General features: G+C 48.5%; 1 protein-coding gene across 1 annotated transcript in view; it reads left to right on the top strand.

Moving 5' to 3' along the window:
- Nucleotides 1-27,670, top strand: part of eif2ak3 (eukaryotic translation initiation factor 2-alpha kinase 3) — a 74,203-nt gene that overhangs the window by 23,660 nt on the left and 22,873 nt on the right. The window contains 5 exon segments of the mRNA XM_064953085.1: nt 13,284-13,478; nt 20,334-20,464; nt 22,425-22,725; nt 25,916-26,084; nt 26,517-26,645. Of these exon segments, the coding sequence (XP_064809157.1) occupies nt 13,284-13,478; nt 20,334-20,464; nt 22,425-22,725; nt 25,916-26,084; nt 26,517-26,645 (925 nt within the window).

The following is a 27,670-nucleotide window of genomic DNA, read 5'->3' as shown; positions in this document are numbered from 1 at the left end:
TTTCACTGGAACAGGCCCAGATCCACTCCTTTCACTGGAACAGGCCCAGATCCACACCTTTCACTGGAACAGGCCCAGATCCACGCCTTTCACTGGAACAGGCCCAGAGCCACGCCTTTCACTGGAACAGGCCCAGATCCACTCCTTTCACTGGAACAGGCCCAGATCCACACCTTTCACTGGAACAGGCCCAGATCCACACCTTTCACTGGAACAGGCCCAGATCCACACCTTTCACTGGAACAGGCCCAGATCCACACCTTTCACTGGAACAGGCCCAGATCCACACCTTTCACTGGAACAGGCCCAGATCCACGCCTTTCACTGGAACAGGCCCAGATCCACACCTTTCACTGGAACAGGCCCAGATCCACACCTTTCACTGGAACAGGCCCAGATCCACCCCTTTCACTGGAACAGGCCCAGATCCACCCCTTTCACTGGAACAGGCCCAGATCCACTCCTTTCACTGGAACAGGCCCAGATCCATACCATACCCTCTCTGGGTAAGGCCGTCTGTTTAAAAACACACCCTCTCTGGGTAAGGCCGTCTGTTTAAAAACACACCCTCTCTGGGTAAGGCTGTCTCTAAGTAGTGGACTGTTTGACGAGGGGCCCGGTGTGACGAGGGGCCCAGTGTGATGCCCTAGGAATACCGTTGTACCTCATGTTATTGTTCTACATTCTAAAGCCTAAATGTCCACAAGCTTTAAACTAGCTGCAGAGGGAGGAGTGTGGTTGTCGGTCTGTCAGACAGTCATTGTGAATAAGAACGGACCTGCCTGGTAAAATAAAGCTACAAAAAAAATATGGGTGAGGGGACGTAGAGAATTTGCCAGCGTTAGTGTGTTGACACGAGCATCTCATACCTTCTCACCTGTTCAAATCCCCAGCTCCCTGGGATGTCCGGCTGCAAGGGATCCATCGCTTTGATTGTCTCAGAGCCTCAGCTGGCCCCTCCCCCAGCCCCAAAGCTATGCAACAGTACGGTGTGATAGGCGGTCGGCACAGTGTCCCTCAACAGTACAATGTGATAAGCGGTCGGCACGGTGTCCCTCAGGCACCAGTCTGCTTGGTGATTAGGGGGGTTGCCCCCGCACCATTGGTTGTTAGGGCCATGCAGGGAGGAGCAGTCACCTATTGGAGCACACAGAATATTGAGGAGAGAGAGATGGGGAGGGGACCAACTAGAATGTTGAGGAGAGAGAGACAGGGAGGGGATCAACTAGAATGTTGAGGAGAGAGAAAGAGACGGGGAGGGGATGAACTAGAATGTTGAGAGACGGAGAGGGGATGAACTAGAATGTTGAGGAGAGACGGGGAGGGGATCAACTAGAATGTTGAGGAGAGAGAGAGAGAGACGGGGAGGGGATCAACTAGAATGTTGAGGAGAGAGAGGCGGGGAGGGGATCAACTGGAATGTTGAGGAGCGACTGGGAGGGGATCAACGAGAATGTTGAGGATCGACTGGGAGGGGATCAACTAGAATGTTGAGGAGAGAGAGAGAGACGGAGGGGATCAACTAGAATGTTGAGGAGAGAGAGATGGGGAGGGGATGAACTAGAATGTTGAGAGAGGGACGGGGAGGGGATCAACTAGAATGTTGAGAGAGGGACGGGGAGGGGATCAACTAGAATGTTGAGGAGAGAGAGAGAGATGGGGAGGGGATCAACTAGAATGTTGAGGAGAGAGAGACTGGGAGGGGATCAACTGGAATGTTGAGGAGCGACTGGGAGGGGATCAACGAGAATGTTGAGAGAGGGACGGGGAGGGGATCAACTAGAATGTTGAGATACGGGGAGGGGATCAACTAGAATGTTGAGGAGAGAGACGGGGAGGGGATCAACTAGAATGTTGAGGAGAGAGAGAGACGGAGGGGATCAACTAGAATGTTGAGGAGAGAGAGAGAGAGACGGGGAGGGGATCAACTAGAATGTTGAGGAGAGAGAGACGGGGAGGGGATCAACTGGAATGTTGAGGAGCGACTGGGAGGGGATCAACGAGAATGTTGAGAGAGGGACGGGGAGGGGATCAACTAGAATGTTGAGATACGGGGAGGGGATCAACTAGAATGTTGAGGAGAGAGACGGGGAGGGGATCAACTAGAATGTTGAGGAGAGAGAGAGAGAGACGGGGAGGGGATCAACTAGAATGTTGAGAGAGGGACGGGGAGGGGATCAACTAGAATGTTGAGATACGGGGAGGGGATCAACTAGAATGTTGAGGAGAGAGACGGGGAGGGGATCAACTAGAATGTTGAGGAGAGAGAGAGAGAGACGGGGAGGGGATCAACTAGAATGTTGAGGAGAGAGAGACGGGGAGGGGATCAACTGGAATGTTGAGGAGCGACGGGGAGGGGATCGACTAGAATGTTGAGGAGAGAGAGAGAGACGGAGGGGATCAACTAGAATGTTGAGGAGAGAGAGACGGGGAGGGGATGAACTAGAATGTTGAGAGAGGGATGGGGAGGGGATCAACTAGAATGTTGAGAGGGGACGGGGAGGGGATCAACTAGAATGTTGAGGAGAGAGAGACGGGTAGGGATCAACTAGAATGTTGAGGAGAGAGAGAGAGACGGGGAGGGGATCAACTAGAATGTTGAGGAGAGACGCGGAGGGGATCAACTAGGATGTTGAGGAGAGAGAAAGAGACGGGGAGGGGATCAACTAGAATGTTGAGGAGAGAGACTGGGAGGGGATCAACGAGAATGTTGAGGAGAGAGACGGGGAGGGGATCAACGAGAATGTTGAGGAGAGAGACGGGGAGGGGATCAACTAGAATGTTGAGGAGAGAGAGAGAGAGAGAGAGACGGGGAGGGGATCAACTAGAATGTTGAGGAGAGAGAGACTGGGAGGGGATCAACTAGAATGTTGAGGAAAGAGAGAGAGCGACGGGGAAGGGATCAACTAGACTGTTGAGGAGAGAGACTGGGAGGGGATCAACTAGAATGTTGAGGAGAGAGAGAGAGACGGGGAGGGGATCAACTAGAATGTTGACGAGAGAGAGAGAGACGGGAGGGGATCAACTAGAATGTTGTGGAGAGAGAGAGACGGGTAGGGGATCAACTAGAATGTTGAGGAGAGAGAGACGGGGAGGGGATCAACTAGAATGTTGAGGAGAGAGAAACGGGGAGGGGATCAACTGGAATGTTGAGGAGAGAGAGACGGGGATCAACAAGAATGTTGAGGAGAGAGAGACGGGGATCAACTAGAATGTTGAGGAGAGCGAGACGGGGATCAACAAGAATGTTGAGGAGAGTGAAAGTGATCAGAGAGAGACGGGGAGGGGATCAACTAGAATGTTAATGAGAGAGAGACAGAGTGATCAACTAGAATGTTGAGAGAGAGACGGGGAGGGGGATCAACTAGAATGTTGAGGAGAGAGAAAGCGAGACAGGGAGGGGATCAACTAGAATGTTGAGGAGAGAGAGAGACGGGGAGGGGATCAACTAGAATGTTGAGAAGCGACTGGGAGGGGATCAACTAGAATGTTGAGGAGAGAGAGAGAGAGACGGAGGGGATCAACTAGAATGTTGAGAGAGTTGGGGAGGGGATCAACTAGAATGTTGAGGAGAGAGAGAGACGGGGAGGGGATCAACTAGAATGTTGAGGAGAGAGAGAGAGACGGGGAGGGGATCAACTAGAATGTTGAGGAGAGAGAGACGGGGAGGGGATCAACTAGAATGTTGAGGAGCGACTGGGAAGGGAGCAACTAGAATGTTGAGGAGAGAGACTGGGGGGGGATCAACGAGAATGTAAGGGGAGAGAGAGACAGGGGGGTATCAACTAGAATGTTGAGGAGAGAGACTGGGAGGGGATTAACTAGAATGTTGAGGAGAGATAGACGGGGAGGGGATCAACTAGAATGTAAGGAGAGAGAGAGAGACAGGGAGGGGATCAACTAGAATGTTGAGGAGAGAGACAGGGAGGGGATCAACTAGAATGTTGAGGAGAGAGAGACGGGGATGGGATCAACCAGAATGTTGAGGAGAGAGACGGGGAGGGGATCAACTAGAATGTTGAGGAGAGAGAGACGGGGATGGGATCAACCAGAATGTTGAGGAGAGAGACGGGGAGGGGATCAACTAGAATGTTGAGGAGAGAGAGACGGGGAGGGGATCAACGAGAATGTTGAGGAGAGAGACGAGGAGGGGAGGGGATCAACTAGAATGTTGAGGAGAGACAGGGAGGGGATCAACTCGAATGTTGAGGAGAGAGAGAGACGGGGAGGGGATCAACTAGAATATTGAGGAGAGAGAGAGACTGGGAGGGGATCAACTAGAATGTTGAGGAAAGAGAGAGAGCGACGGAGGGGATCAACTAGAATGTTGAGGAGAGAGAGAGACTGGGAGGGGATCAACTAGAATATTGAGGAGAGAGACTGGGAGGGGATCAACTAGAATGTTGAGGAGAGAGAGACGGGGAGGGGATCAACTAGAATGTTGAGGAGAGAGAGAGACTGGGAGGGGATCAACTAGAATATTGAGGAGAGAGACTGGGAGGGGATCAACTAGAATGTTGAGGAGAGAGAGACGGGGAGGGGATCAACTAGAATGTTAAGGAGAGAGAGAGAGAGAGACGGAGAGGGGATCAACTAGAATGTTGAGGAGAGAGAGAGAGAGAGAGAGAGAGACGGGGAGGGGATCGACTAGAATGTTGAGGAGAGACAGGGTGGGGATCGACTAGAATGTTGAGGAGAGAGAGACTGGGATCAACAAGAATGTTGAGGAGAGAGAGAGACTGGGAGGGGATCAACTATAATATTGAGGAGAGAGACTGGGAGGGGATCAACTAGAATGTTGAGTAGAGAGACTGGGAGGGGATCAACGAGAATGTAAGGAGAGAGAGAGACAGGGGGGGTATCAACTAGAATGTTGAGGTGAGAGACAGGGAGTGGATCAACTAGAATGTTGAGGAGAGAGACAGGGAGGGGATCAACTAGAATGTTGAGGAGAGAGACTGGGAGGGGATCAACGAGAATGTAAGGAGAGAGAGAGACAGGGGGGGTATCAACTAGAATGTTGAGGTGAGAGACAGGGAGGGGATCAACTAGAATGTTGAGGAGAGAGACAGGGAGGGGATCAACTAGAATGTTGAGGAGAGAGACTGGGAGGGGATCAACTAGAATGTTGAGGAGAGAGAGACGGGGATGGGATCAACTAGAATGTTGAGGAGAGAGACGGAGGGGATCAACTAGAATGTTGAGGAGAGAGAGAGACGGGGAGGGGATCAACGAGAATGTTGAGGAGAGAGATGAGGAGGGGAGGGGATCAACTAGAATGTTGAAGAGAGAGAGAGAGATGGGGAGGGGATTAACTAGAATGTTGAGGAGAGACAGGGAGGGGGATCAACTCGAATGTTGAGGAGAGAGAGACGGGGAGGGGATCAAAGTAGAATGTTGAGGAGAGAGAGACGGGGAGGGGATCGACTGGAATGTTGAGGAGAGACGGGGAGGGGATCGACTAGAATGTTGAGGAGAGAGATGGGGAAGGGATCAACTAGAATGTTGAGGAGACAGAGAGACGGGGATCAACTAGAATGTAAGGAGAGACGGGGAGGGGATCAACGAGAATGTTGAGGAGAGAGAGAGAGAGAGAGAGACAGGGAGGGGACCAACTAGAATATTGAGGAGAGAGGGAGAGAGAGACAGGGAGGGGACCAACTAGAATATTGAGGAGAGAGAGAGAGAGACAGGGAGGGGACCAACTAGATTGTTGAGGAGAGAGACAGGGAGTGGACCAACTAGAATATTGAGGAGAGAGAGAGAGACAGGGAGGGGACCAACTAGATTGTTGAGGAGAGAGACAGGGAGTGGACCAACTAGAATTTTGAGGAGAGAGAGAGAGAGACAGGGAGGGGACCAACTAGAGTATTGAGGAGAGAGAGAGAGAGAGAGAGAGAGAGACTGGGAGGGGATCAACTAGAATATTGAGGAGAGAGACTGGGAGGGGATCAACTAGAATGTTGAGGAGAGAGAGACGGGGAGGGGATCAAAGTAGAATGTTGAGGAGAGAGACGGAGGGGATCAACTAGAATGTTGAGGAGAGAGAGACGGGGAGGGGATCAAAGTAGAATGTTGAGGAGAGAGAGACGGGGAGGGGATCGACTGGAATGTTGAGGAGAGACGGGGAGGGGATCGACTAGAATGTTGAGGAGAGAGAGAGATGGGGAAGGGATCAACTAGAATGTTGAGGAGACAGAGAGACGGGGATCAACTAGAATGTAAGGAGAGACGGGGAGGGGATCAACGAGAATGTTGAGGAGAGAGAGAGAGAGAGACAGGGAGGGGACCAACTAGAATATTGAGGAGAGAGGGAGAGAGAGACAGGGAGGGGACCAACTAGAATATTGAGGAGAGAGAGAGAGACAACCAAGACTTCACAAAATGGGACAAACACCAAATTGAGACTCTGCACGCAGAATTCTGCAAAAATATCCTCAGTGTACAACGTAGAACACCAAATAATGCATGCAGAGCAGAATTAGGCCGATACCCACTAATTATCAAAATCCAGAAAAGAGCAGTTAAATTCTATAACCACCTAAAAGGAAGCGATTCCCAAACCTTCCACAACAAAGCCATCACCTACAGAGAGATGAACCTGGAGAAGAGTCCCCTAAGCAAGCTGGTCCTGGGGCTCTGTTCACAAACACACCCTACAGAGCCCCATGACAGCAGCACAATTAGACCCAACCAAATCATGAGAAAACAAAAAGATAATTACTTGACACATTGGAAAGAATTAACAAAAAAACAGAGCAAACTAGAATGCTATTTGGCCCTACACAGAGAGTACACAGCGGCAGAATACCTGACCACTGTGACTGACCCAAAATTAAGGAAAGCTTTGACTATGTACAGACTCAGCGAGCATAGCCTTGCTATTGAGAAAGGCCGCCGTAGGCAGACATGGCTCTCAAGGGAAGACAGGCTATGTGCTCACTGCCCACAAAATGAGGTGGAAACTGAGCTGCACTTCCTAACCTCCTGCCCAATGTATGACCATATTAGAGAGACATATTTCCCTCAGATTACACAGATCCACAAAGAATTCGAAAACAAATCCAATTTTGAAAAACTCCCATATCTACTGGGTGAAATTCCACAGTGTGCCATCAGAGCAGCAAGATTTGTGACCTGTTGCCACGAGAAAAGGGCAACCAGTGAAGAACACGCACCATTGTAAATACAACACATATCTATGCTTATTTATTTTATCTTGTGTCCTTTACCATTTGCACATTGTAAAAACACTGTATATATATATAATATGACATTTGTAATGTCTTTATTGTTTTGAAACTTCTGTATGTGTGATGTCTACTGTTAATTTTTATTGTTTATTTCACTTTATATATTATATACCTTACTTGCTTTGGCAATGTTAACATATGTTTCCCATGCCAATAAAGCCCCTTGAATTGAAATTGAATTGAATTGAATTGAGAGAGACAGGGAGGGGACCAACTAGATTGTTGAGGAGAGAGACAGGGAGTGGACCAACTAGAATATTGAGGAGAGAGAGAGAGACAGGGAGGGGACCAACTAGATTGTTGAGGAGAGAGACAGGGAGTGGACCAACTAGAATTTTGAGGAGAGAGAGAGAGAGAGACAGGGAGGGGATCAACTAGAATATTGAGGAGAGAGAGAGAGACAGGGAGGGGACCAACTAGATTGTTGAGGAGAGAGACAGGGAGGGGACCAACTAGAATATTGAGGAGAGAGAGAGCGAGAGAGAGAGACCGGGAGGGGATCAACTAGATTGTTGAGGAGAGAGACGGGGAGGGGATCAACTAGACAGCATTGTCTGTAGAAATGAGCTGTCATTTCAAGAGAGCGATGGAGGAAGAGAGGGATGTTGGGGGGAGGAAGAGGGATGGAGAGATGCCGGTGTGGAGTGAGTCATGCGATGGGGGTAGGGAGGGAGGGAGGTGGTGAGTGTGATTAGGATGAGGTAATGCTTTTGCCCAGGGATGATGTCATCCCACAGCCCAGATCCCCCCCCCCCCCCCTAAACACATACTTTATGCACCTTGTGGGGACCTAAAATGTATTTCCATTCTAAATCCTATTTTCTCTAACCACTTCACCCTAAATTTAACTCCTAAACCTAATTCTAGCCTTAGCCTTAACCCTAATCTAAACCTAACCCTAATTGTGACCCTAAAACTATCCCCATAACTTAAAATAGCCCTTCCACTCATGGGGATGTGGGAAATGTCCCCATCAGGGACAATTTTCCTTGTTTTACTACCCTCGTGGGGAATTTGGGGGATTTCAGGACCCCATGAAGATAGTATCACTCACTCTCAGGACCCCATGAAGATAGATAGTATCACTCACTCTCAGGACCCCATGAAGATAGATAGTATCACTCACTCTCAGGACCCCATGAAGATAGATAGTATCACTCACTCTCAGGACCCCATGAAGATAGATAGTATCACTCACTCTCAGGACCCCATGAAGATAGATAGTATCACTCACTCTCAGGACCCCATGAAGATAGATAGTATCACTCACTCTCAGGACCCCATGAAGATAGATAGTAACACTCACTCTCAGGACCCCATGAAGATAGATGGTATCACTCACTCTCAGGACCCCATGAAGATAGATAGTATCACTCACTCTCAGGACCCCATGAAGATAGATAGTATCACTCACTCTCAGGACCCCATGAAGATAGATAGTATCACTCACTCTCAGGACCCCATGAAGATAGATAGTATCACTCACTCTCAGGACCCCATGAAGATAGATGGTATCACTCACTCTCAGGACCCCATGAAGATAGATAGTATCACTCACTCTCAGGACCCCATGAAGATAGATAGTATCACTCACTCTCAGGACCCCATGAAGATAGATGGTATCACTCACTCTCAGGACCCCATGAAGATAGATAGTATCACTCACTCTCAGGACCCCATGAAGATAGATGGTATCACTCACTCTCAGGACCCCATGAAGATAGATAGTATCACTCACTCTCAGGACCCCATGAAGATAGATAGTATCACTCACTCTCAGGACCCCATGAAGATAGATAGTATCACTCACTCTCAGGACCCCATGAAGATAGATAGTATCACTCACTCTCAGGACCCCATGAAGATAGATAGTATCACTCACTCTCAGGACCCCATGAAGATAGATAGTATCACTCACTCTCAGGACCCCATGAAGATAGTATCACTCACTCTCAGGACCCCATGAAGATAGATAGTATCACTCACTCTCAGGACCCCATGAAGATAGATAGTAACTCTCACTCTCAGGACCCCATGAAGATAGATAGTATCACTCACTCTCAGGACCCCATGAAGATAGATAGTATCACTCACTCTCAGGACCCCATGAAGATAGATAGTATCACTCACTCTCAGGACCCCATGAAGATAGATGGTATCACTCACTCTCAGGACCCCATGAAGATAGATAGTAACACTCACTCTCAGGACCCCATGAAGATAGTATCACTCACTCTCAGGACCCCATGAAGATAGATAGTAACTCTCACTCTCAGGACCCCATGAAGATAGATAGTATCACTCACTCTCAGGACCCCATGAAGATAGATAGTATCACTCACTCTCAGGACCCCAGGAAGATAGATAGTATCACTCACTCTCAGGACCCCATGAAGATAGATAGTATCACTCACTCTCAGGACCCCATGAAGATAGATGGTATCACTCACTCTCAGGACCCCAGGAAGATAGATAGTATCACTCACTCTCAGGACCCCATGAAGATAGATAGTATCACTCACTCTCAGGACCCCATGAAGATAGATAGTATCACTCACTCTCAGGACCCCATGAAGATAGATAGTAACACTCACTCTCAGGACCCCATGAAGATAGATAGTATCACTCACTCTCAGGACCCCAGGAAGATAGATAGTATCACTCACTCTCAGGACCCCATGAAGATAGTATCACTCACTCTCAGGACCCCATGAAGATAGATAGTATCACTCACTCTCAGGACCCCATGAAGATAGTATCACTCACTCTCAGGACCCCAGGAAGATAGATAGTATCACTCACTCTCAGGACCCCATGAAGATAGATAGTATCACTCACTCTCAGGACCCCAGGAAGATAGATAGTATCACTCACTCTCAGGACCCCATGAAGATAGATAGTAACACTCACTCTCAGGACCCCAGGAAGATAGATAGTATCACTCACTCTCAGGACCCCATGAAGATAGTAACACTCACTCTCAGGACCCCATGAAGATAGATAGTATCACTCACTCTCAGGACCCCATGAAGATAGTATCACTCACTCTCAGGACCCCATGAAGATAGATAGTAACACTCACTCTCAGGACCCCATGAAGATAGATAGTATCACTCACTCTCAGGACCCCATGAAGATAGTATCACTCACTCTCAGGACCCCATGAAGATAGATAGTATCACTCACTCTCAGGACCCCAGGAAGATAGATAGTATCACTCACTCTCAGGACCCCATGAAGATAGATAGTATCACTCACTCTCAGGACCCCATGAAGATAGATAGTATCACTCACTCTCAGGACCCCATGAAGATAGATAGTAACTCTCACTCTCAGGACCCCAGGAAGATAGATAGTAACACTCACTCTCAGGACCCCAGGAAGATAGATAGTATCACTCACTCTCAGGACCCCAGGAAGATAGATAGTATCACTCACTCTCAGGACCCCATGAAGATAGATAGTATCACTCACTCTCAGGACAGGACCCCATGAAGATAGATAGTATCACTCACTCTCAGGACCCCATGAAGATAGATAGTATCACTCACTCTCAGGACCCCAGGAAGATAGATGGTATCACTCACTCTCAGGACCCCAGGAAGATAGATAGTATCACTCACTCTCAGGACCCCAGGAAGATAGATAGTATCACTCACTCTCAGGACCCCATGAAGATAGATAGTATCACTCACTCTCAGGACCCCATGAAGATAGTATCACTCACTCTCAGGACCCCATGAAGATAGTAACACTCACTCTCAGGACCCCATGAAGATAGATGGTATCACTCACTCTCAGGACCCCATGAAGATAGATAGTATCACTCACTCTCAGGACCCCATGAAGATAGATAGTATCACTCACTCTCAGGACCCCATGAAGATAGATGGTATCACTCACTCTCAGGACCCCATGAAGATAGATGGTATCACTCACTCTCAGGACCCCATGAAGATAGATGGTATCACTCACTCTCAGGACCCCATGAAGATAGATGGTATCACTCACTCTCAGGACCCCATGAAGATAGATAGTATCACTCACTCTCAGGACCCCATGAAGATAGATAGTATCACTCACTCTCAGGACCCCATGAAGATAGATAGTATCACTCACTCTCAGGACCCCATGAAGATAGATAGTATCACTCACTCTCAGGACCCCATGAAGATAGATAGTATCACTCACTCTCAGGACCCCATGAAGATAGATAGTATCACTCACTCTCAGGACCCCATGAAGATAGTATCACTCACTCTCAGGACCCCAGGAAGATAGATAGTATCACTCACTCTCAGGACCCCATGAAGATAGATAGTATCACTCACTCTCAGGACCCCATGAAGATAGATAGTAACTCTCACTCTCAGGACCCCATGAAGATAGATAGTATCACTCACTCTCAGGACCCCATGAAGATAGATAGTATCACTCACTCTCAGGACCCCATGAAGATAGATAGTATCACTCACTCTCAGGACCCCATGAAGATAGATGGTATCACTCACTCTCAGGACCCCATGAAGATAGATAGTAACACTCACTCTCAGGACCCCATGAAGATAGTATCACTCACTCTCAGGACCCCATGAAGATAGATAGTAACTCTCACTCTCAGGACCCCATGAAGATAGATAGTATCACTCACTCTCAGGACCCCATGAAGATAGATAGTATCACTCACTCTCAGGACCCCAGGAAGATAGATAGTATCACTCACTCTCAGGACCCCATGAAGATAGATAGTATCACTCACTCTCAGGACCCCATGAAGATAGATGGTATCACTCACTCTCAGGACCCCAGGAAGATAGATAGTATCACTCACTCTCAGGACCCCATGAAGATAGATAGTATCACTCACTCTCAGGACCCCATGAAGATAGATAGTATCACTCACTCTCAGGACCCCATGAAGATAGATAGTAACACTCACTCTCAGGACCCCATGAAGATAGATAGTATCACTCACTCTCAGGACCCCAGGAAGATAGATAGTATCACTCACTCTCAGGACCCCATGAAGATAGTATCACTCACTCTCAGGACCCCATGAAGATAGATAGTATCACTCACTCTCAGGACCCCATGAAGATAGTATCACTCACTCTCAGGACCCCAGGAAGATAGATAGTATCACTCACTCTCAGGACCCCATGAAGATAGATAGTATCACTCACTCTCAGGACCCCAGGAAGATAGATAGTATCACTCACTCTCAGGACCCCATGAAGATAGATAGTAACACTCACTCTCAGGACCCCAGGAAGATAGATAGTATCACTCACTCTCAGGACCCCATGAAGATAGTAACACTCACTCTCAGGACCCCATGAAGATAGATAGTATCACTCACTCTCAGGACCCCATGAAGATAGTATCACTCACTCTCAGGACCCCATGAAGATAGATAGTATCACTCACTCTCAGGACCCCATGAAGATAGATAGTATCACTCACTCTCAGGACCCCATGAAGATAGATAGTATCACTCACTCTCAGGACCCCAGGAAGATAGATGGTATCACTCACTCTCAGGACCCCAGGAAGATAGATAGTATCACTCACTCTCAGGACCCCAGGAAGATAGATAGTATCACTCACTCTCAGGACCCCATGAAGATAGATAGTATCACTCACTCTCAGGACCCCATGAAGATAGTATCACTCACTCTCAGGACCCCATGAAGATAGATAGTATCACTCACTCTCAGGACCCCAGGAAGATAGATAGTATCACTCACTCTCAGGACCCCAGGAAGATAGATAGTATCACTCACTCTCAGGACCCCATGAAGATAGATGGTATCACTCACTCTCAGGACCCCATGAAGATAGTAACTCTCATTGTGAAACATTGTTTTTGATCTGTACATAATAGCCTGATGAGATCAGTGAATCATTAACATGTGTTTTCCCTCTGTCTCTTCCAGGTTCTCGTGTTGGTTATTAACTGGTGTCCCCGTTTCAACAAGTGTTGAATGAATTAATAGATTATATATTTTCTGTACCTGTCTCCGTCTCCAGGTGTTTGGTAATAAGATGTTCATCCCATCATTGGACGGAGAGTTGTTCCAGTGGAATAGAGACAGAGAGAGCATGGAAGCTGTTTCCTTCAGTGTTGAGTCTCTCCTGGAGTCATCCTTTCGCATCGGGGAAGACACGGTCCTGGTGGGGGGAAAGAGTCTCACAAGCTACGGTCTGGGAGCCTACAGCGGCAAGGTGAGAGGTCAGAGGTTAGGTCCTGGTGGGGAGGCAAGACTCTGACCACTTATAGTCTAGGACTCTACAGTGGTAAGGTCAGAGGTTAGGTCCTGGTGGGGAGGCAAGACCCTGACCACTTATAGTCTAGGAGTCTTCAGAGGTCAGGTCCTGGGAGTTGGCAGATTGGCGGTACCATGACCACATCTTTCCGTAGTGGTCCGACCGTGTAGCTCTGCACCTTCCACCCCTGTAGCTCGGCCACCTTCCACCCCTGTAGCTCGGCCACCTTCCACCCCTGTAGCTCGGACACCTTCCACCCCTGTAGCTCGGCCACCTTCCACCCCTGTCGCTCGGCCACCTTCCACCCCTGTCGCTCGGCCACCTTCCACCCCTGTAGCTCGGCCACTGCTGTAGCTCGGCCACCTTCCACCCCTGTAGCTCGGCCACCTTCCACCCCTGTAGCTCGGACACCTTCCACCCCTGTAGCTCGGCCACCTTCCACCCCTGTCGCTCGGCCACCTTCCACCCCTGTCGCTCGGCCACCTTCCACCCCTGTAGCTCGGCCACCTTCCACCCCTGTCGCCGGCCACCTTCCACCCCTGTCGCTCGGCCACCTTCCACCCCTGTCGCTCGGCCACCTTCCACCCCTGTCGCTCGGCCACCTTCCACCCCTGTAGCTCGGCCACCTTCCACCCCTGTAGCTCGGCCACCTTCCACCCCTGTAGCTCGGCTACCTTCCACCCCTGTAGCTCGGCCACCTTCCACCCCTGTAGCTCGGCCACCTTCCACCCCTGTCGCTCGGCCACCTTCCACCCCTGTCGCTCGGCCACCTTCCACCCCTGTCGCTCGGCCACCTTCCACCCCTGTCGCTCGGCCACCTTCCACCCCTGTCGCTCGGCCACCTTCCACCCCTGTCGCTCGGCCACCTTCCACCGCTGTAGCTCGGCCACCTTCCAACCCTGTAGCTCGGCCACCTTCCACCCCTGTCGCTCGGCCACTGCAGTAGCTCGGCCACTGCTGTAGCTCGGCCACCTTCCACCCCTGTCGCTCGGCCACCTTCCACCCCTGTAGCTCGGCCACCTTCCACCCCTGTCGCTCGGCCACCTTCCACCCCTGTAGCTCGGCCACTGCTGTAGCTCGGCCACCTTCCACCCCTGTAGCTCGGCCACCTTCCACCCCTGTAGCTCGGCCACCTTCCAGATGCCGAAGGCCGACATTTGCGGATGCAGTGGATTCAGACACAGCCCATGCAAAAAAACCTGATATTTCTACCTTAAACACCTTTTGTACCTTTTGACAGATTTTTTTATTATGATATTAAAATATGAAACTCTTCTGTTTAAATCTGCTGGAAAACGCTTCTGTTAAAACGTTTGGACATTGCTCCATCTGACTACTGTGTGCCGCCATCTTGATAACGTGTCTTCAATGGCATCACTTGAATGGTTCGTCTGACAGGCTGCCCAAACTACACTGAACAAAATCATAGTGTTGGTCCCACGTTTCATGAGCTGAAATTAAAGATCCCAGAAATGTTCCATACGCAAAAAAAATATGATTTGGGCACAGATTTGTTTCCAACCCTGTTAGTGAGCGTTTCTACTTTTCCAAGATAAACTATCCACCTGACAGGTGTGGCATATCAAGAAGCTGATTAAACAGCATGATTATTACACAGGTGAACCTTGTGCTGGGGACAATAAAAGGCCACTCTATAATGTGCTGTTTTGTCATACAACACAATGCAGGTGTCTTTTTAAAGGCTGTATCCTGTTAGAGTCTAGCAACATGAATGAAGCTGTGCAAGGTGGGCTATCACAGCCAGATAGTCCAAAACCACGGCAGGCTTGGCTATCATTGGTGGATATTGTGCTAGCTAGTGAGGTTAGCGGAACAGCTTGCTACCGTGCAGGGGTTCACTATGGATTATGGATTTCGCTACGTAGCATCATTTGGTACATCTCACGACAAGCTGGGATTGATTTAATATGACTGTTAACAGCCCTACATGTCTGGAGCTAACTCTTTCAGAACAGACAGACAGCTAGCAAGCTAGATAGATAGATTTTAATACTCCCTTTTCTAGCCAGCCGTTTCTAGCCCAGCTAGCTAGCTAGCCTCTACTATGTTTGGCACATCTGAAGTCCCTTGCTGTAAACCATATTGAAAACCGTTCCATGCATAGTGTGCACGATCTGCCTGCAAAAGTGACTATCATTATTGTGGGCATTGCCATGCAGTGAGCTAGCTTACTCACCTTGTCAGCTCAGGGATTCAATCTAGCAACTTTTCGGTTACTGGCCCAACGCACTAACCACTTGTCTACCTGCTGGTTACTGGCCCAACGCTCTAACCACTAGGCTTCCTGCTGGTTACTGGCCCAACACACTAACCACTAGGCTACCTGCTGGTTCTGGCCCAACGCTCTAACCACTAGACTCTAACCACTAGATTCTAACCACTAGACTCTAACCACTAAGACTACCTGCTGGTTCTGGCCCAACGCTCTAACCACTAGACTCTAACCACTAGACTCTAACCACTAGACTACCTGCTGGTTCTGGCCCAACACTCTAACCACTAGACGCTAACCACTAGGCTACCTGCTGGTTCTGGCCCAACACTCTAACCACTAGACTCTAACCACTAGACTACCTGCTGGTTCTGGCCCAACGCTCTAACCACTAGGCTACTTGCTGGTTCTGGCCCAACGCTCTAACCACTAGACTCGAACCACTAGACTACCTGCTGGTTCTGGCCCAACGCTCTAACCACTAGACTACCTGCTGGTTCTGGCCCAACGCTCTAACCACTAGACTCTAACCACTAGACTACCTGCTCGTTCTGGCCCAACGCTCTAACCACTAGGCTACCTGCTGGTTCTGGCCCAACGCTCTAACCACTAGACTCGAACCACTAGACTCTAACCACTAGACTCTAACCACTAGGCTACCTGCTGGTTACTGGCCCAACGCTCTAACCACTAGGCTACCTGCTGGTTCTGGCCCAACGCTCTAACCACTAGACTCTAACCACTAGATTCTAACCACTAGACTCTAACCACTAAGACTACCTGCTGGTTCTGGCCCAACGCTCTAACCACTAGACTCTAACCACTAGACTCTAACCACTAGATTCTAACCACTAGACTCTAACCACTAGACTACCTGCTGGTTCTGGCCCAACGCTCTAACCACTAGACTCTAACCACTAGGCTACCTGCTGGTTCTGGCCCAACACTCTAACCACTAGACTCTAACCACTAGACTACCTGCTGGTTCTGGCCCAACGCTCTAACCACTAGGCTACCTGCTGGTTCTGGCCCAACGCTCTAACCACTAGACTCGAACCACTAGACTACCTGCTGGTTCTGGCCCAACGCTCTAACCACTAGACTACCTGCTGGTTCTGGCCCAACGCTCTAACCACTAGACTCTATCCACTAGACTCTACCTGCTGGTTCTGGCCCAACGCTCTAACCACTAGGCTACCTGCTGGTTCTGGCCCAACGCTCTAACCACTAGACTCTAACCACTAGACTACCTGCTCGTTCTGGCCCAACGCTCTAACCACTAGACGACCTGCTGGTTCTGGCCCAACGCTCTAACCACTAGGCTACCTGCTGGTTCTGGCCCAATGCTCTAACCACTAGACTCTAACCACTAGACTCTAACCACTAGGCTACCTGCTGGTTCTGGCCCAACGCTCTAACCACTAGACTCTAACCACTAGACTCTAACCACTAGATTCTAACCACTAGACTCTAACCACTAAGACTACCTGCTGGTTCTGGCCCAACGCTCTAACCACTAGACTCTAACCACTAGACTCTAACCACTAGACTCTAACCACTAGACTCTAACCACTAGACTACCTGCTGGTTCTGGCCCAACACTCTAACCACTAGACTCTAACCACTAGGCTACCTGCTGGTTCTGGCCCAACACTCTAACCACTAGACTCTAACCACTAGACTACCTGCTGGTTCTGGCCCAACGCTCTAACCACTAGGCTACCTGCTGGTTCTGGCCCAACGCTCTAACCACTAGACTCGAACCACTAGACTACCTGCTGGTTCTGGCCCAACGCTCTAACCACTAGACTACCTGCTGGTTCTGGCCCAACGCTCTAACCACTAGACTCTATCCACTAGACTCTACCTGCTGGTTCTGGCCCAACGCTCTAACCACTAGGCTACCTGCTGGTTCTGGCCCAACGCTCTAACCACTAGACTCTAACCACTAGACTACCTGCTCGTTCTGGCCCAACGCTCTAACCACTAGACTACCTGCTGGTTCTGGCCCAACGCTCTAACCACTAGACTACCTGCTGGTTCTGGCCCAATGCTCTAACCACTAGACTCTAACCACTAGACGACCTGCTGGTTCTGGCCCAACGCTCTAACCACTCGACTCTAACCACTCGACTCTAACCACTCGACTCTAACCACTAGACTCTAACCACTAGACTCTAACCACTAGACTCTAACCACTAGGCTCTAACCACTAGGCTCTAAGCACTCGGCTCTAAGCACTCGGCTCTAACCACTAGGCTCTAACCACTAGGCTCTAACCACTAGGCTCTAACCACTCGGCTCTAACCACTCGGCTCTAACCACTAGACTACCTGCTGGTTCTGGCCCAACGTTCTAACCACTAGACTCTAACCACTAGACTCTAACCACTAGACTCTAACCACTAGACTCTAACCACTAGACTACCTGCTGGTTCTGGCCCAACGCTCTAACCACTAAACTCTAACCACTAGACTCTAACCACTAGACTCTAACCACTAGACTACCTGCTGGTTCTGGCCCAACGCTCTAACCACTAGACTCTAACCACTAGACTCTAACCACTAGACTCTAACCACTAGACTCTAACCACTAGACTCTAACCACTAGACTCTAACCACTAGACTACCTGCTGGTTCTGGCCCAACGCACTAACCACTAGACTCTAACCACTAGACTCTAACCACTAGACTCTAACCACTAGACTCTAACCACTAGACTCTAACCACTAGACTCTAACCACTAGACTAACCACATGTGCAAGTAGTTTTTTGACTGGACGATAGTCTTATGCGATGCGATCTACATCATACATTTAGCTAGCTTACTAATGTTGTGTACAAGTAGCCTATAGCTGAATGAGCTCAATGTCTGATCCAAAAGCCATACATAGGTGTGGACACTCTACCATTCCCATGACGTTGTTTCAATATGGCCACATCTCTCAGCTTGTGCTCGGTGCCGCGGCCACATCTCTCAGCTTGTGCTCGGCGCCGCGGCCACATCTCTCAGCTTGAAAAACGTCAAATATTATGTTCTAAAAGCATTTTCACAACATCACGTTCAACGAGGATACCTAACATTCACATGTAAAACAATGTTGTAGGCTGATTTGAGCATTTCACTTTAAACAGGAAATATTTGTCCTCTCTCTCCTGCCCCCTCTCCTGTCTCTCTCTCCCCTGCCCCCTCTCCTCTTCTCTCTCTCTCCTGCGCCCTCTCCACTTGTCTCTCTCTCCTGCCCCCTCTCCTCTTGTCTCTCTCTCCTGCCCCCTCTCCTGTCTCTCTCTCTCTCCTGCCCCCTCTCCTGTCTCTCTCTCCTGCCCCCTCTCTTCTTCTCTCTCTCTCCCCTGCTCCATCTCCTCTTGTCTCTCTCTCTCTCCTGCCCCCTCTCTTCTTGTCTCTCTCTCCTGCCCCCTCTCCTCTTGTCTCTCTCTCCTGCCCCCTCTCCTGTCTCTCTCTCTCCTGCCCCCTCTCCTGTCTCTCTCTCTCCTGCCCCCTCTCCCTCTCTCCTGCCCCCTCTCCTGTCTCTCTCTCTCCTGCCCCCTCTCCTCTTCTCTCTCTCTCTCCTGCCCCCTCTCCTCTTGTCTCTCTCTCTCTCCTGCCCCCTCTCCTCTTCTCTCTCTCTCTCTCCTGCCCCCTCTCCTCTTCTCTCTCTCTCTCCTGTCCCCTCTCCTCTTGTCTCTCTCTCTCTCCTGTCCCCTCTCCTCTTGTCTCTCTCTCTCTCTCTCCTGTCCCCTCTCCTCTTGTCTCTCTCTCTCTCCTGCTCCATCTCCTCTGCTCTCTCTCTCTCTCTCTTGCTCCATCTCCTCTTGTCCTTCTCTCTCTCTCTCCTTCCCTCCTCTCCTCTTGTCTCTCTCTCTCTCCTGCTCCATCTCCTCTGGTCTCTCTCTCTCTCTCTCTCCTGCTCCATCTCCTCTTGTCCTTCTCTCTCTCCTTCCCTCCTCTCCTCTTGTCTCTCTCTCTCCTGCTCCATCTCCTCTGGTCTCTCTCTCTCTCTCTCCTTCCCTCCTCTCCTCTTGTCTCTCTCTCTCCTGCTCCATCTCTTCTGGTCTCTCTCTCTCCTTCCCTCCTCTTGTCTCTCTCTCTCTCCTGCCCCATCTCCTCTTGTCCTTCTCTCTCTCCTTCCCTCCTCTCCTCTTGTCTCTCTCTCTCCTGCTCCATCTCCTCTTGTCTCTCTCTCTCTCTGCTTCCCTCCTCTTGTCTCTCTCCTGCTCCATCTCCTCTTGTCTCTCTCTCTCCTGCTCCATCTCCTCTTGTCCTTCTCTCTCCTTCCCTCCTCTCCTCTTCTCTCTCTCTCACTCCTGCTCCATCTCCTCTGGTCTCTCTCTCTCTCTCTCCTGCTCCATCTCCTCTTGTCTCTCTCTCTCCTGCTCCATCTCCTCTGGTCTCTCTCTCTCTCTCCTGCTCCATCTCCTCTTGTCCTTCTCTCTCTCTCCTTCCCTCCTCTTGTCCTTCTCTCTCTCTCCTGCTCCATCTCCTCTTGTCTCTCTGTCTCTCCTGCTCCATCTCTTCTTGTCCTTCTCTCTCTTTCTCCCCCTCCTCCTTCCTTCCCTCCTGTTCCCTTTCCTCTGTCTTAGCTGAGGTATATCTGCTCAGCAGTTGGCTGTAGCCGCTGGGGGGAGGAGGAAACAGAGCCTGAGGATGTGTTGCTGCTGCAGAGAACCCAGAAGACCGTCAGGGCCGTGCGACCACGCTCCGGCTTGGAGAAGTGAGTGATAACAAACACAAATCCCATCCACCTGACTATCCTACCCCGACCATCTTTATGACATTACCCCAGTACGTCCTGTCCTATATTAACCTTATATCTGTAGTGCTAGTTAGTTACGTAGTAAGAGGGATTCTAGCTAACAGTGTTCTGATGTTCTCTCTCTAGGTGGACCGGTAACATTCTGGTTCTCTCTCTAGGTGGACCGGTAACATTCTGGTTCTCTCTCTCTCTAGGTGGACCGGTAACATTCTGGTTCTCTCTCTCTCTAGGTGGACCGGTAACATTCTGGTTCTCTCTCTAGGTGGACCGGTAACATTCTGGTTCTCTCTCTCTCTAGGTGGACCGGTAACATTCTGGTTCTCTCTCTCTCTAGGTGGACCGGTAACATTCTGGTTCTCTCTCTAGGTGGACCGGTAACATTCTGGTTCTCTCTCTCTCTAGGTGGAACTGTAACATTCTGGTTCTCTCTCTCTAGGTGGACCTGTAACATTCTGGTTCTCTCTCTCTAGGTGGACCGGTAACATTCTGGTTCTCTCTCTAGGTGGACCGGTAACATTCTGGTTCTCTCTCTAGGTGGACCGGTAACATTCTGGTTCTCTCTCTAGGTGGACCGGTAACATTCTGGTTCTCTCTCTCTCTAGGTGGACCGGTAACATTCTGGTTCTCTCTCTAGGTGGACCGGTAACATTCTGGTTCTCTCTCTCTCTAGGTGGAACTGTAACATTCTGGTTCTCTCTCTCTAGGTGGACCGGTAACATTCTGGTTCTCTCTCTCTAGGTAGAACTGTAACATTCTGGTTCTCTCTCTCTCTAGGTGGAACTGTAACATTCTGGTTCTCTCTCTCTCTAGGTGGAACTGTAACATTCTGGTTCTCTGTCTAGGTGGAACTGTAACATTCTGGTTCTCTGTCTAGGTGGAACTGTAACATTCTGGTTCTCTGTCTAGGTGGAACTGTAACATTCTGGTTCTCTCTCTAGGTGGAACTGTAACATTCTGGTTCTCTCTCTCTCTAGGTAGAACTGTAACATTCTGGTTCTCTGTCTAGGTGGAACTGTAACATTCTGGTTCTCTGTCTAGGTGGAACTGTAACATTCTGGTTCTCTCTCTCTCTAGGTGGAACTGTAACATTCTGGTTCTCTCTCTCTAGTTAGAACTGTAACATTCTGGTTCTCTCTCTCTAGGTAGAACTGTAACATTCTGGTTCTCTCTCTAGGTAGAACTGTAACATTCTGGTTCTCTGTCTAGGTGGAACTGTAACATTCTGGTTCTCTCTCTAGGTGGAACTGTAACATTCTGGTTCTCTCTCTCTCTAGGTGGAACTGTAACATTCTGGTTCTCTGTCTAGGTGGAACTGTAACATTCTGGTTCTCTCTCTCTCTAGGTGGAACTGTAACATTCTGGTTCTCTCTCTCTCTAGGTGGAACGGTAACATTCTGGTTCTCTCTCTCTCTAGGTGGAACGGTAACATTCTGGTTCTCTGTTTAGGTGGAACGGTAAAATTCTGGTTCTCTGTCTAGGTGGAACTGTAACATTCTGGTTCTCTCTCTGTCTAGGTGGAACTGTAACATTCTGGTTCTCTCTCTCTCTAGGTGGAACTGTAACATTCTGGTTCTCTCTCTGTCTAGGTGGAACTGTAACATTCTGGTTCTCTCTCTCTCTAGGTGGAACTGTAACATTCTGGTTCTCTGTTTAGGTGGAACGGTAACATTCTGGTTCTCTGTCTAGGTGGAACTGTAACATTCTGGTTCTCTCTCTCTCTAGGTGGAACTGTAACATTCTGGTTCTCTCTCTCTCTAGGTGGAACTGTAACATTCTGGTTCTCTGTCTAGGTGGAACTGTAACATTCTGGTTCTCTGTCTAGGTGGAACTGTAACATTCTGGTTCTCTGTCTAGGTGGAACTGTAACATTCTGGTTCTCTGTCTAGGTGGAACTGTAACATTCTGGTTCTCTGTCTAGGTGGAACTTCAGCGTGGGGAGCTTTGAGCTGAGGTTTGTTCCCGACAAACAGCTGACCAGCAACTTCCTGGAGGGAGAGATGGCGAGCGGCGAGGCCATGTGGAAGGAGGAGCAGAGGAGCAGCGGGCAGAAGGTTATCATGGAGGAGACCACAGACAACCACAGACACGCCACCACAGACACGCACCCTGACACACCTGGGTCTGGGACACCAGACCTAGTCATCAAGGTGTCTGTTCCTGACTGGAAGGTGATGGCCTTCAGCACCCAGCCTGGAGGACAGCTGGTCTGGGAACAGCAGGTAATTATACATCTATAACACCTATCTATAACACCTATAACACAGCTGGTCTGGGAACAGCAGGTAATTATACATCTATAACACCTATCTATAACACCTATAACACAGCTGGTCTGGGAACAGCAGGTAATTATACATCTATAACACCTATCTATAACACCTATAACACAGCTGGTCTGGGAACAGCAGGTAATTATACATCTATAACACCTATCTATAACACCTATAACACAGCTGGTCTGGGAACAGCAGGTAATTATACATCTATAACACCTATCTATAACACCTATAACACAGCTGGTCTGGGAACAGCAGGTAATTATACATCTATAACACCTATCTATAACACCTATAACACAGCTGGTCTGGGAACAGCAGGTAATTATACATCTATAACACCTATCTATAACACCTATAACACAGCTGGTCTGGGAACAGCAGGTAATTATACATCTATAACACCTATCTATAACACCTATAACACAGCTGGTCTGGGAACAGCAGGTAATTCTACATCTATAACACCTATCTATAACACCTATAACACAGCTGGTCTGGGAACAGCAGGTAATTATACATCTATAACACCTATCTATAACACCTATAACACAGCTGGTCTGGGAACAGCAGGTAATTATACATCTATAACACCTATCTATAACACCTATAACACAGCTGGCCTGGGAACAGCAGGTAATTATACATCTATAACACCTATCTATAACACCTATTAACAGTCCTGGAAGACAGCTGGTCTGGGAACAGCAGGTAATTATACATCTATAACACCTATCTATAACACCTATAACACAGCTGGTCTGGGAACAGTTTATATTCCGCCCACTGTTCTTCATCATCATTATGCGATTGTTCTAGAGGAAATCACCCTCTTCGTCCTCCTCATCATCCAGTTCATTGAAGCCACATGCTCCATTATGAGTTTCTATGTGGTTTCTGTCTCCCATTCATCCACTGACCACAGAATAGCATGTTTTAATTTGAAGATTGATATGTTACTCTTTTTTTTGCTCATTAGACATAGCTGCCGCGCGACTGGTCATGTGCTGAGTGACAGCATGTTTTGTGGAAAAAGTGACATTTGTAAATGGAGTTGCGCCTCTTGAATTTTGAGTTATTTGACGAAGGGAAGTGTCATAGAAACGGCAGATTATGCTCTTTCAGATTCTATATAGAAATCACCGTGTTTTACCTGCATGCGACCGAAGGAGGATTTGATAAATCGATGCTCCTTTCCCTGCATCTATCAATTACAATATGCAGTTATCTATTCATGTTCAATTTGACAACTGATAATAGTGTCACTCATCAGATTATTGTCCATTTCATCTGGCCCATAGGCTGACTCTCTTAAAATGTGTGAAATTAGTTTCCTGTATAGTTCAGGTGTGGTTTCAATGTAGTTTCAGTAGTTTCAATGGGCAGGTTGACTAGCTTTGTATGTTTCCCGCTCATCAACTTGGATAGAGTCAAGGATTTGTTTTGCATTATTCTGAAGGCAACACACAGCATGTTTTCATTTGTCTTACATGTGATTGGAAATAGAGTTTCAGCAGATACAACAGTCCTGTAGCAGCTTCTTTTTACACAGTAAAACGTGAAAGAGAAAAGTAATCAAACCCGCAAGACGCGCTTTCAAATTATTACCCTGAGCGCTGAGAAATGGGCGTGGCACCAATTCGTCATTACACATATTGTTGTTCTAAATTAAATTGTCTTCTTCACCCTCGTCATTCAGTTCGATCTGATTTACATTGTGAAGTAGCTTGCACCGTTGTCGTCCATTTGTCATTCAGTGGGCTGACATTGTTTGCCTTCACTGGAAAGAGTCAAGGATATGTTTGTTATTATTCTAAAGGCCTACTGAAACACACAACATGTTTTGATTTTTCTACATTTGATTATTAACTTCTTGATGCACCCACCCAGTTATCGGGATCATTCCATCGTCAATATACGCTGAATTGCAGAGCGCCAAATTCAAATTAAATTACAAAAAATATTACATTTTCATGAAATCACAAAAAATCCACCTGGCGAGTTAGATTTCAAAAAAACTTTTCGGCTAAAGCATACCAAGCGTTTATGTAAGGACATCTCTCTCAGCAGACAAAATATTACAAACAGCTAGCAGCCAAGTAGATTGGTCACGAAAGTCAGAAAAGCAATACAATTAATCGCTTACCTTTGATGATCTTTGGATGTTTTCACTCACGAGACTCCCAGTTACACAATAAATGTTCCTTTTGTTCCATAAAGATTATTTTTATATCCATAATACCTTCATTTGTTTGGCGCGTTATGTTCAGAAATCCACAGGCTCGAGCGGTCACGACATCGCAGATGAAAATTCCAAATAGTATCCGTAATGTCCACAGAAACATGTCAAATGTTTTTTATAATCAATCCTCAAGTTGTTTTTAAAATATATAATCGGTAATATATCAACCGGGACTGTAGCTTTTTCAATAGGAGAGGGAGAGACAATGGCTGCCCCACTCTGTTGCGCAAGCAAAACTCTGCGAACACCCAGCCATCCAATGACGCGATATGATCTTTCTCACTAATTTTTCAAAATAAAAGCCTGAAACTATGTCTAAAGACCGTTGACACCTTGAGGAAGCAATAGGAAAAGGAATCTGGTTGATATCCCTTTAAATGGAGGCAAGGCATCCAATGGAAACAGAGAGCTTTCAGGAAAAACAGCACTTCCTTGTTGGATTTTCCTCAGGTTTTCGCCTGCAATATCAGTTCTGTTATACTCACAGGCAATATTTTGACAGTTTTGCAATCTTCAGAGTGTTTTTTCGATCATAATCTGACAATTATATGCATATTCTAGATTCTGGGCCTGCGAAATAGATAGTTTCATTTGGTTACGTTTTTCATCCAAACATCAAAATACTGCCCCCTACACTCAACAGGTTAATAGAGCTCTAGTAAAGTCAGGGAACGAGCAGGACATGGCAGATATTTTCAAACGTCAGTGGCCTTTGACCTATGGCGGTTCTACTGTTAGTTTTCCAACCTAGCCTGATCCCAGATGTATTTGTTCTGTCTCGAGAACTCCTTTGGTCATTGTCAAGACAGCACAAACAGATCTGTGACCAGGCTATCTCCAACCTCTCTATTCGGTGTTCAGCCTAGTTTTGACACACGTTTCCCCCTGTAGTTCTGCACGCCCATAGCCTCTGCCTGGTTGGTTGGAGGGGGGAAGGTAACGCCCATTAGCCTGTTTGATGACACGCCCTACAGCAGTCGTCCTGACATGGAGGAGCAGCAGGAGGAGGAGGACATTATGGAGGCGGCTCGGGGAGCTACTGAGTCCAGCGTATACCTGGGTATGTAAAACCGTAAACTCTGACCCCTAAACCGGACGCTAACACCAGACACCATAGGCCTACACAGTCACTACGGGGGCGGCTTTGGGAGCTACTGAGTCCAGCGTATACCTGGGTAACCAAATACGATCGGTAACAGACTATCACAGACACTGTCAATCACTAAGGGGGAGCCATTTCATTCATCTGTACCTGCTGTAGATCAGAAGACCGTCTCAAGGTAGACATCTTGTTATCAGCTGCTGGCAGATTCACCAGACGGTTCTCAGGGGATTGACTTTCTCACATAGCTGGAGATGTTTTAAAATAATGACTGTTAGTGTCAGTGCTAAGCCTCTCCCCCAGGTCATGTGATTGGTTGTCAGTGCTAAGCCTCTCCCCCAGGTCCTATGATTGGTTGTCGGTATCAGTGCTAACCTTCTCCCTTCCCAGGTATGTATCAGGGCCAGCTGTACCTGCAGTCGTCCGTCAAGATCTCAGAAAGGTTCCCATCTAAAGCCCTGAACGGGCCCGGTCCGGACCCGTACACCGTCCCGACCATCCGATGGAAACCTCTCATACGTACGTACTTCTATGACTGTATCTGCTGTCTGGAGTTAGTGTGTCCAGTCTGCTGTCTGGAGTTACAGTGTGTCCAGTCTGGAGTTACAGTGTGTCCAGTCTGGAGTTACAGTGTGTCCAGCCTGCTGTCTGGAGTTACAGTGTGTCCAGCCTGCTGTCTGGAGTTACAGTGTGTCCAGTCTGGAGTTACAGTGTGTCCAGTCTGGAGTTACAGTGTGTCCAGCCTGCTGTCTGGAGTTACAGTGTGTCCAGCCTGCTGTCTGGAGTTACAGTGTGTCCAGCCTGGAGTTACAGTGTGTCCTGTCTGGAGTTACAGTGTGTCCTGTCTGGAGTTACAGTGTGTCCAGTCTGGAGTTACAGTGTGTCCAGTCTGGAGTTACAGTGTGTCCAGTCTGGAGTTACAGTGTGTCCAGTCTGGAGTTACAGTGTGTCCAGTCTGGAGTTACAGTGTGTCCAGCCTGGAGTTACAGTGTGTCCAGCCTGCTGTCTGGAGTTATAGTGTGTCCAGTCTGGAGTTACAGTGTGTCCAGCCTGCTGTCTGGAGTTACAGTGTGTCCAGTCTGGAGTTACAGTGTGTCCAGCCTGCTGTCTGGAGTTATAGTGTGTCCAGTCTGGAGTTACAGTGTGTCCAGCCTGCTGTCTGGAGTTATAGTGTGTCCAGTCTGGAGTTACAGTGTGTCCAGCCTGCTGTCTGGAGTTACAGTGTGTCCAGTCTGGAGTTACAGTGTGTCCAGTCTGGAGTTACAGTGTGTCCAGTCTGGAGTTACAGTGTGTCCAGTCTGGAGTTACAGTGTGTCCAGCCTGGAGTTACAGTGTGTCCAGCCTGCTGTCTGGAGTTACAGTGTGTCCAGTCTGGAGTTACAGTGTGTCCAGCCTGCTGTCTGGAGTTATAGTGTGTCCAGTCTGGAGTTACAGTGTGTCCAGCCTGCTGTCTGGAGTTATAGTGTGTCCAGTCTGGAGTTACAGTGTGTCCAGCCTGCTGTCTGGAGTTACAGTGTGTCCAGCCTGGAGTTACAGTGTGTCCA

Source organism: Oncorhynchus masou, chromosome 32 (assembly GCF_036934945.1).
Source record: "Oncorhynchus masou masou isolate Uvic2021 chromosome 32, UVic_Omas_1.1, whole genome shotgun sequence".
In the NCBI taxonomy this organism is placed as follows: Eukaryota; Metazoa; Chordata; class Actinopteri; order Salmoniformes; family Salmonidae; genus Oncorhynchus; species Oncorhynchus masou.
The sequence above is the reverse complement of the archived record's forward strand: the minus strand, read 5'-3'. Positions and strand labels throughout refer to the sequence as shown.